General features: G+C 57.7%; 1 protein-coding gene across 1 annotated transcript in view; it reads right to left on the bottom strand.

Moving 5' to 3' along the window:
* Nucleotides 1-10,407, bottom strand: part of DLG3 (discs large MAGUK scaffold protein 3) — a 52,574-nt gene that overhangs the window by 40,907 nt on the left and 1,260 nt on the right. Inside the window, 10 exon segments of the mRNA XM_040630762.1 lie at nucleotides 3,065-3,167; nucleotides 3,590-3,746; nucleotides 5,396-5,555; nucleotides 6,168-6,312; nucleotides 6,653-6,789; nucleotides 7,076-7,245; nucleotides 7,442-7,566; nucleotides 7,962-8,012; nucleotides 8,273-8,305; nucleotides 8,307-8,327. Of these exon segments, the coding sequence (XP_040486696.1) occupies nucleotides 3,065-3,167; nucleotides 3,590-3,746; nucleotides 5,396-5,555; nucleotides 6,168-6,312; nucleotides 6,653-6,789; nucleotides 7,076-7,245; nucleotides 7,442-7,566; nucleotides 7,962-8,012; nucleotides 8,273-8,305; nucleotides 8,307-8,327 (1,102 nt within the window).

Raw genomic sequence — 10,407 nt, 5'->3', positions numbered from 1 at the left:
TCTCTCTTCTTTATTTCCCCAGTTCCTTTCCTGTTGCTCCTCCACTCCAGCTAGGTCTTAGGTCTCTCAGGTATTCCCAGGCACGTTTTGTCCCAACTGGTGGACCTCAGACCTAAACCAATTGCTGACCCCCTGCAACTTTCCCTTCATGACCTTAGGCAAGTCACGTCCTTGCTCTCCTGTCGCTGTTCCAGTTTGCACAAAGACGGGCTGGAGTACGCAAACCTTTCCAGGTCCCACATTCTATGTAAAAATAACACAAACAATGAACACTTACGTGTTCCGTAACATGCAAAGTCTCTACCATTTTGGCCAACAGACACATATTTGGATTATTCATTTTGTAAATGGCCATAGAATACAATTTTCCAAAGAACAGTATTTAATATAGTCATAAAATGATCAACATGGAGTCCTTATTTTTAAAAGCTATGACTTTATCAAAGAAAATTCAGAGCCCAACACCGAATGCTTGATAGTCCCTCTGGACCTGTCTCTGAGCGTCCATTTTCGAAAGGAACAACAACAGAAAAAGCTTTTTGCATGTTGGGGCCCTGCTGGATTTACCAAAGCAAAGAAAGAAACAAGACTGGAGTGGCAGAGCCTTACCACCACTGGTTCAATTAAATCCTATGAAAGGCTTTGTTTAGCCAGTGGTACAGAGACCTAACATATGACAGCACCTCAACATACATTATAAACCCTCAGAAATATGCTCAGAGAGCAATACACGTTGGCAAGAATGAATCCCTTTATCCTGGACAACTTGCAGCTTTTTAGGCAAACCAGTTACATTCTCCCAACAAAACTCATAGAAATATGTAGTCACCAGTTTCCAACATACTACCACCAGACAAATTCACAGTATTGTTTCCATGTGCCCAACAACACAGAGCAAAACCGAAAGAAACACATCAATTTCTCCTATACACACACGCACACACCCAAATATGCAAGAGAAACCATTTTCTTTGCAGAACCTACCGTTGTCTAAGTTGTGGGCATGACATGATAAATACTGGTTGCTAATAAAAATCAGATGGATAGCTCTCCACTGAGAAGCAAAGAGCACACGCAGAAATAAAAAAACCCAACCAACCAACCAACCAACCATCCTAAGGTGTGCTTCTTGTCATGAACGGAACACCAAACATGGAGAGAAATTACTCCAAGTGTCCATTTGCATCCCTCTTTCCCTTGACCTCAGACCGACGAGTTCTCCTGTGAGTTACCTCCCCGCACTTCTGCCCCCATCACAAAAGCCTGGAGCAGAAGGGGGCCGGCCCCTCTCTTCTTCCCCTTCAGGCCCTCACCTCGAGGCACAGAACAAGACTGGGGGGTGGGGGAGGGCGGAAAGGACAAAGGTAGGCGCTTTTGATCCCTCACAGCTCGGCGACAGGGCTCCCGGCCTCTCCCCTTCCCATCACGGAACCAGAGCACCTGCCCGGGAGACGTCCCTCTCCTCCACCTTGGTAACCGGCCCACGGGGCCTAGGTGTCCAAGGAGTCCAGGCGCTGCAGCCCCAAGGGACAAAGGCCGGGCTGACAAAGAGGAGGGAGAGGCGAAAGAAGTCGCGAGCGGTCTGAAAACCCTCGCGAACAAAAGCGGGGGTGGGGGTGGGGTCCTGAGACTACCAAGCCTGTCGCGGGTGTTCCCAGAGGTGGCCGGGTTTGGCCGATTAATGCGTGTGGGGGAGGGGGCCGGTTAGAAAATCCCTCTGAGGAAAGGGATTAGGGGGCTGCGGGGACGCGGCGGCCGGCAGGCAGGAGCCTGAGGGGAGGGCAGAGGTCCTGGGGCCAAAAGGGGCACAGTTCGTGAGTGGGGAGAGGTGATGGCAAAGAGGTGAAGGCCACACAGGGCCCAGTGGCGGGAGAGCGGGCGCTCAGCCCCGGGCGGCGCTCCCCTGGGGCCGAGAGGGGCTCTCAGGAGGGACTCCCGAGCTGCGCACCAGCCGGGGCTGGGGGCTTGAGGCGAAGGGATTCCGGGGAGAGCGCAGAGTAGTTGGGGGCGCAGTGTTGGAAAGGAGAGAGTTTGAGAACAGAACCGTAGAGAGGCCAGGGGGGTACTGCGAGGGGGCCTGACCCTCTCCGCCCCACCTCACCTGGCGCCGGGTCGGAGTCCAGGTCTAGTGCCGAGAAAGCGCCAGCTCCGGCCAGCCCCTCCGTCCCGCGCGGGAGACCACGGACACAAAGCGGGGCGCGCGGGAGGAGGGGAGGAGGGAGAGGGAGGGAAAGGGGGAGGGGAGGGAGGAGGAGGAGACGCCTGAGGCGCGCGAGGGGGGGGGGAGGAGGGGCGCCCGCCGCCCTCCGCCTGGGTCACGGGGCGGGGCGTGAGGCTGGAGGCCGCGCTCGGCCCGCCAATGGCCACACCGCCGGCCGGCCGACTGGGGCGCGCCATCCGGCAGCTCACCTCCGCACCTGGGCCTTGGCTGGCCCCAGCCAATCAAACGCCTTCATTTGCATACCCAGCCCCGCCCCTTCGCCCCAGCCAGGGGCCCGCTCCCTGAGAACACAAAGAAGGCCCCCGTAGGGGGAGGGGGTCCGCTCCCGACTGCCTACCCCGACGGCCTAGCATCACCTTTGCAGTGCGTTTATGGCTCTTTTACAGTCACCCTGATGAGAGGAAGGAAGTGGGGGTCATAGGGGTTTGGACCAAGATTCCTTAAGAGGTCGGATCTCTTCTGCGGTCCTTCCAACCGAGAGCTACTCTCCTCCTGTTCCACCGCACACATTTGCGTCTCTAAGCATCTGAGCCCTGCGCCCCCACCCCTCTCCCCCTCCCCTTTTTCCAGTCGCCCCATCTCGGTGCTTCCTTCCGTAGGCTGCCGCCCACTACTGGCCTTCTGCTGCACTGCAGCCCTGATCAGCAAGCTCTGAGCACAGCCTTAGACAGATGCCCCAAAGGGGCCCAAACCTACCCCTGTCCAGAAGGAAAACAAGAGAGGAAGGGGTCACTGCACTAAGGTAGAAGGGACCTGATCAAGTGGCTTTGGTACCTATGATGGCAAAAAGCCGACACAGGTTCAAACTCCCCAAATCATCTTGTCCGACCTTCCATCTCCTACCTTCAGGTCTGTACTGGGCCACAATGGTGACTGACTGGCCAGCCCGTTTCAGAGCAGCCGCAGCCTGCTCGTGAGTTGCATTCCTCAGGTTCACGCCATTCACCTGTCCAAAGAGGGGAGATATGAGCCATCCCCAAAGCAAGAAAGGCAGTCTTCTGTCATAGCAGTTAGGAGAGGGAGAAGGGTAGCCCATCCCTATGCCTACTCAGATGCATTTCTCAATAGCCCATCCTTGCCCCTAAGACGCGACCTAAAGAATATGACTTCTCTAGTGTAATAATTATCTTTGTGGGGGTCAAATGCCAACCAGGGTTAAGATCCAACACACATTCTATTTCCTCCTCAAGGATGAGTCTGGGCTCAGTCCCTGGCACTCCCTAAGGCCATCTCTAAAGAGAATGTAAGTTCTCTCCAGCTCAGCCTTCCCCCATCTCAAGAAGCATTCCTTGGAGGAAGCAAGATCTCCCCTCCTCCCTTTTAGATTGGCATGGCTCCCATCCTCCCACCTCTCCTTTGTCTCCTCACCGATAGGATCCGGTCTCCCCTGCGCAGCTCCCCACTCAGGTCAGCTGGGCCTCCTGCCAGGATGAAGGAGACAAAAATGCCTTCCCCATCCTCTCCTCCTACGATGTTGAAGCCCAAGCCTGTGGAGCCCTTGTGCAGGATGATCTTGCGGGGCTCTCTGGTGGGAGAGAAGTAGACAAGGTGGATATAAACTGTTGTTCCTCTGAGGGCCAGCCTAGAACAAGGCCCATCCTGCTGTAGAATGACTTCGGTCCCTTATGTACGATACCCTGTTGCTTCCTTTCTCTCCTGAAACCTGCTTGGCTGCTGTTTTCTGCAGGTGCCAAGTTTCAGTTCCTCTTCCCTCCCTTCTTCCTGAAGGCTTGGAGTCAGCTTCTCAGTGGACAGTGCCCTACTCTCGCAGTTCAGCACACCCCTACCCTGTCTAGAGACCATTACCCCAGAGCCCATTCACTCATCCTCTTTCTCCCCAGATTCTCCTATCCTACCACCGGCGTGCTGGACCTGGGCCACAATAAGGGGAACCAGTTCGGGGCACTGGAAATCAGCCCAGGGTCGATCGCACATCCATCCACAAAATGTACCTACTTACTTTACACTTGCTCCTCCAGTCTGGAAATTCCACCCACCAGCTACGACCCCTCCCACCTCCCCCAAAGACGGTTGTGGTCACCAGCTACTACCATGCGCCCTTGCCAGGTGATGTGGGAGACAGGTAAAGAAATCCCAGGTCCCCCGAAGGAGCTTAGGAGCCTAACTTAAGAGAGTTAACACATGGAAACTCCCAGCTGCAACTAACCATGTTATGTCTAAGGCATCCCTCTGGAAATGGTCAGTGTCATCAGGCAAGAGCTACAGCCGCTCGTGTGTATCCATACAACCCGACTCCCAGCACACTTTTCCTGGCCCACCGCCTTCACTTGAAGCATCTTTCATCAGAATAGTCCCAAGTCCAAGACTCCTCCTTTGTTGCTCCCAGTCTTGGGTGCGAGGCTCCCTCCCTGAGTCCCAGATGCTCTTGCTCAAATCCCTCCTCTCCTCCTACCTGGCATCCCCTCCAGGCCGCAGGGAGCGGAGAGGCCAGGCCCACCTCTGCGAAGCCCTCCTCCAGGCCGAGGCCGAGGCCGGGCCCAAGCCCAGGGCCAAGCCGGAGCCCGAGAACTTGCGTGCCCTCTCCATGGCTCCTCCAGCTCTCTCCACCCGCCCCCGACACCGGCCGCCTACCCTTCCGGCTCCCCTGCAGCCGGCCCAGCAGCCTCCAGGGCCCCACCCCGCAGCAAACCTGTCCCCCGGAACCCCGGCCGGCCGGACCAGTTCCACCGCCCGCCGCCGCCGCCGCCGCCGCCGCCGCCGCCACCGCCGCCAGAGCGGGGCGGGACCGTTCCCTGGGAGGCCACCGGGCCCGCCAGCCTCCCAGCGTCCCGCCAACCCCACCGGCTCAACGGCTTTTTTCTCTAATTTAGAACGACTGCCGCAGAGGGGGGTTAGCAACTGTCTCGGGGAAGAAAACCCCCGCCGCTTCCACCTCCTCAGCCCCCTCCACGCTCCACCCCACCCTTGACTCGGTTCTTTCGGATGGGGCCGCACACTTGGCACTCCCCCTGATGGTGGAACTTGTCCCTGCAGCTCCCTCCGTCCCTCCCTAGGGCCCTAAGGGCTGAGAGAGGGCCTCAGACCCCAAAGAGAAGTGAGGAGGGCTTTCTCCTCTTCTTGGCCATACTGCAAGGAGACCTGTGGCTAGCCAGAAACCGATTCCTAATCCTGTTCGTCCCTAGGTAGGATAAAGGGGTGGAGGGGCGTTTTTACCTGGTGAAGTCCTCCTCAGCCAGCATGTGCCTGGGGATAGGAGAGTAGCGAGCAGGGGGAACCTGAGGAGGAGCAGAGTAGCTGACCTTGCTCTCCACGGCCCCAAGATAACCCAGGCTGGAATTATGGCTTATGTGGTTGTCAGCCAAGGCGGTGAAAGCTGAAAGCAAGAAAAGGAGAGAAGAGTTAAGAGACCACTCCATGTAGGTCCCTACCCCCCCCTCCCAAGGACTGTGCTCCACACCCCCTCCTCAGATGCCAAAGCCACCAGGGGAGGCTGATTCCTCAGGCCTCTCCTCCCCTCTCCCCAGCCCCACCCCCACCCCCAGGTTCCTCCTCCACAGTCCCTTTCTGAATCCTGGGCTCACTCCTGTGAGTCTTAGAAAGAGCTAAAGTCAAGCAGTCTACAAAGAAAGGCATGACTAGAGGTGTGACTAATAATAATCCCTCACATCTCTATAGCCTAATACGGTTTTCCAAGGGCTTCCTCGTCCATGATCTCATTTGATCCTTGCGGCAGTCCTGTGAGGAAGGCAGCACACACATCATTAGCTCCTCTTGGCCGAAGAGGAAACTGAAGACAGGTGAAAGGGACTCGTCCAAGGGCACCCAGCTCTAAGGGACGGAGCTGGCATCTGGACTCAGTTCTCCTGAGCACTAGTGTGTTCTCTCTCTCTGTCTCTCCCTCTCTGAACAAGGGGTTTGAATTCTTTCCCCTCCAGAAAGCGGGGGGCAGGAGCTTCAGGCCAGGGACAGGGCAGACGGTACGTACTGCTGGCATAGTCAGGAGGCGCATACATGTCGTTGAGGTGGACGCTGCCTGGCTTGGCCACCTTCAGATAGACCATATCAGATGTGTTCTTCAGTGAAGCCACGGCTTCCTCGTGCCTCACATCCTGCAGATTGGTGTTGTTCACCTAGAAGAGGAGAGGCCTTAGGGCTGGCCCTTGGGAAAAGGGAGGGCTTCCCCGGGGAACCCCCAAGGGTGGCCTTTCAGTGAAATTCCTCTAACGGAGGCCGAGTATAGCGCTGCAAGAAGTGGAGAAGCATCAAGAGGGCAGTAGAGCGGCGAGGAAACCCCAGCCACGACGAGAACTAGGGCCTTGGTGTCTGAGGGCGCACAACTCGGATGCTGCTGCTTTTGAAATCCCCCCACAGTGCTGGGCCCTGAGTGAGGTGCCGGTGGAGGGAGAGGCTACTAGAGCCCCACCTCCCCACCCTACCCTACCATTTGGGCATCCCCAAAGGCTGTCTCACCGCCAGCAGCCGGTCCCCGATCTGTAGGCGCCCATCCTTCTGAGCAGCACCCCCCTCGATGATCTTGGTGATATAGATGCTGTTGTCTCCCGGGATGTGCTGGTTGCCAATCCCCCCGGCAATGCTGAAACCCAGGCCTGGGGGGGGAGCCCAAAGGGAGGGGGAGAGGGCCACAAGGAGAAGTTAGAGCGCTCAGTCAATCCCAGAGCCAGCTCCCCACCGCAGCCAACCCACTGGCCCCATGGAAGCTCCCCTGCCCCCAAGCCATCCCTAGGTCAGTAAGGGGGAGTGCGATGGGAGGTAAAAAAAGAAGCCTGTGAGCTAGAGCTGGGAATCAGGCAAGGAGTAAGGCTGTTCCCTTCCATTTCCTACAGAGCCAACCAGGGGCCTCTGGCCAAAGCACAGGAACCCAGAGGGCCGCACCTTTGGGCCCTTTGAGCAGGTTGACCTCCATGATGGTCTCGGGCGGGGGCTGTCTCCTCCGCACCACCAACCGCACCACAGGGCCCGCCTCCTTCAGCGCCTCCACGGCCCGGCTGTGAACCACCTCCGACACGTCCACCTCATTCACCCTCAGCACACAGTCATTCACCCTGCGGAGGAAGCCCAAGAGGCATGACACCCTGCCACCGCCCCTCCACCCCCTCTCCCACCTCTTCTTGCTTCCCTCCCCATCCCTCCCCTGCCCCCTCTGAGATCTAATAAAAGGGTCATCCTGCTGGGCAGCCCTCTTCCCCTACCTTCATCCTGCCCCTGCTACCCCCAGGCGCTGCTTCCAGGCCACCTCACCCCAGCCTCCCGTCCATGGCAGCTGCTCCACCAGGGATAATCTTGGTAATGAAGATGCCAGGGTCATCGGGGACATGGGGGTTGTCGATGCCACCTGCAATGCTGAAGCCCAGGCCAGAATTGCCCTGCAGAAGGGGGCAGAGGGGCACAGTCTGCTCACTCAGAGGGCATGAGGGAGGCCCCTTCCCCCATCCCCCTAGAAGCGGGTTCTCCAGGCCTCCGAAGGGGCCACAGCAGCCCCAGGCCGGCACACAGCTTCCCAGCCTGTGCCCACCGTTCCAGCATAGAAGCCTCAGCAAAGCCATCCCCTCCCCAATTCCCCAGGCCTCAGTGAGCAAGGTCAATTAATATTTGTTAGTTGGTTGATTGATTGATGCAGTATGTGGCCTCCGAGGGAGGGCCACTGTTTCCCCTGTCTTCTCAAATGCAGGTGCTCCCCCCTTTCCCTGGGAGAGCCCTTCCTTTTCCTGGTCTGAACCCTCCCCTCTCCCCTTTCATCCTGACCCACTGGCAGACTTACCCGCTCAAGTACTATTTCCTCATACTTGAACATGCCATCGCTGCCATTCACCTAGGGGGAGACGGACGCGGACAGTTCCCTGAGTGCTCCCTGCCCTCCCCCTCCACCATCTGCCCCCTGGTCAACCTGCTCCTCCCCCACCCCCCAAAGAATAGGACTCTGAATTGACCCCAGAACACCTCTTGGCCACAGATGGGGACAGGCTGACCCTGAGGAGGCCACACCCCTCCCCCCGCTTCCAGCCACATCAGACCGAACCCATTTAGCCCAGATCAATTGTCTGGGACTGAGCCAGCCAGTGGTGCACTCGCTGAGAGGCTGGGCTCCAGGGCCTCGGAGTTCGCTTAGGAGGGGTGCAGTGTTGGCCTAAGGGGGTGGCAGAAATGGAACGCGGTGGGCACCACACCACACCTAGCATCCATGGGGGCACACCCAGTGGCCTCAATGGGGACCTATTCCCCTTCTGAACCGTAGCCCTCCCTGACTTAGGGATCACAGACTCCCACCATGTCAGAACTGGTAGGACAGCAGACACCATCTTGTCCAACCTCCCTCATGTGACAGATGGTGTGACACTGAGGCCCAGAGAGGACACAGGTTGTACCTCAGAGAGCACTGGGAGTTAGTGGCAGAGCAGGGGTTAGAATCTGGATCTCCAGGTGCTCTTCTGTTTAAATCAAGCTGCCAAGGCAACTGAGGTTTTGGCCACTCACCCCCTTCCCCAGCAGAGCTCATGAGAAAAGGAAAGGTGCACCCTTCAGAATAGCCCCAGGAACCCTCATTCTATATCTCCTCTGTGTCCCCAGGAACCCAATTCTTCAAATGGGTGGAAGGAGTCAAAGTCCGAATCCATTTCCTACCAAGGGGCTTTTGATCCTGAACCCTTTGTGTTTCCCTGCAGAAAAAGCTAGGGTAGGATCTGGATGGGAGTCAGAGGCGAAGCCAGGGGTGGGATGGGAGCAGAGCGGACAAGGTTCCCCAGGAGGGAGAAGCTGATAACCCATGACTGACTGGCAGCAGAGTCCCTGGCCTTCAGTATACAGTAGCCATGGGAGGAATTGTTCTGACCAACCCACAGAACTGGCCTCCCAGACAAGACATACTTGTGGCCATTGTCAAGTGAAAATGTGATTGTGGGCAGACAAGTAGTCCCTGCTCCCTGGCTCCCACTCTCATCCCTAAGAATGGAGGAACTCCCTTGCCCCTCTCCCCAGGTACCCCAGCACCTCTCCTCCATCTTTCTCTGGCCCCAGGTGTCCTCCTCTGAAGGGAGCTGCAAACCTAGGGTGGGGGCTCCTTCACATGCTCAGCTCTGCTCCCCCCTCCATTGCAGCTTTGGCTTGGAGAAACACAGAGGGCAGCCGGGGGGTTGGGGCCGGGCTGGCTAGTCATGCCTCCACCTTTTCAGGGCCTGACCCCAGGACTTTATGCCCTGCAGCCCTAGGAGTTGGTGGGAGGACCCCAGCTGCAGCCCCACTCTGGTCCCTGACCCCATGGGGAAGAACTGATGGCTTTTCAGAGCCCCGAAACCAAAACAGCTGCCTGAAGTAACATGCAACAGACACGCAGGCAAAAGGACACCCTTGCAGCTCTCGCATGCATCTGGCGTACCATGTGTGTCCACATGTGATAAGCCATGCTTCAAGGCCAGCTCCAGTGAGAACTGGAGGCTCCAGCCTCCCACTGCCCCACTCAGGGACCCTGCTTCCAGGACCGGGGGCCATCTGGGGATAAGCCCTGGCAAAGAAACCTTGAGCAACTGGCCCAGCTTTGGGACTGGCACCTGTCTGCCGGTTGAACAGGATAAGCATGAGAGAGTGCCTGCCAGGGTAGGGCTCCAGGGTACAGGGGAAAAAGAAAGAGGGGGACTCACTGGAGAGGGCAAGGAGCCAAGGCAAGGGCCATGGGAAGCAGTGAGTGTGGACAGACAGAAGGCCAGAACTGAGGACTCCTCTCCCTAGGAGGGTCCCCACCTTGGCTTCTGAGTGAGGGCACATTCTATCCCCAGAGGAAGACAGAGGCGGCCAGAACGGTCACCAGCTTGGGGTAGGCAGCACCTGCCCTCGACAGCAAAGCCTCCTTCTTCTCTCTTCCTAACCTGGGGGTTGCAGAGCCAAATAACCAGACAGGCCCTCCGCTGTGCATGCCAAGGACCTGGCTCTGCCGGCCCAGCCTCCATTTTGCTGCTTCTCCCACAGATGCTCCTTCCATTTTCTAAGCTGGCAGTTTAGACTGGGAGTGGAAGCCGGAGTTGTGCCCAGCACCCAGGGGTTCCCAAGCTGTGCCAAGTCAGGGCTTGGGGGCCAAGTTCTCTCACATCTGGAGGTACCCAAGGGTACATGCCCCACTGGGGCCAGTCCTGCACCAGGGCAGCTGCCCCTTGCTTGGCTCCAGGCACCATGCCTGCTCTAGAGCAAAGAAGCTTGCTTCAGCCCCCCCCCAATCC

The sequence above is a fragment of the Ursus maritimus genome, assembly GCF_017311325.1.
Source record: "Ursus maritimus isolate PB19 chromosome X unlocalized genomic scaffold, ASM1731132v1 scaffold_X1, whole genome shotgun sequence".
NCBI lineage: Eukaryota > Metazoa > Chordata > Mammalia > Carnivora > Ursidae > Ursus > Ursus maritimus.
This window is presented reverse-complemented; position numbering and strand designations above follow the sequence as displayed.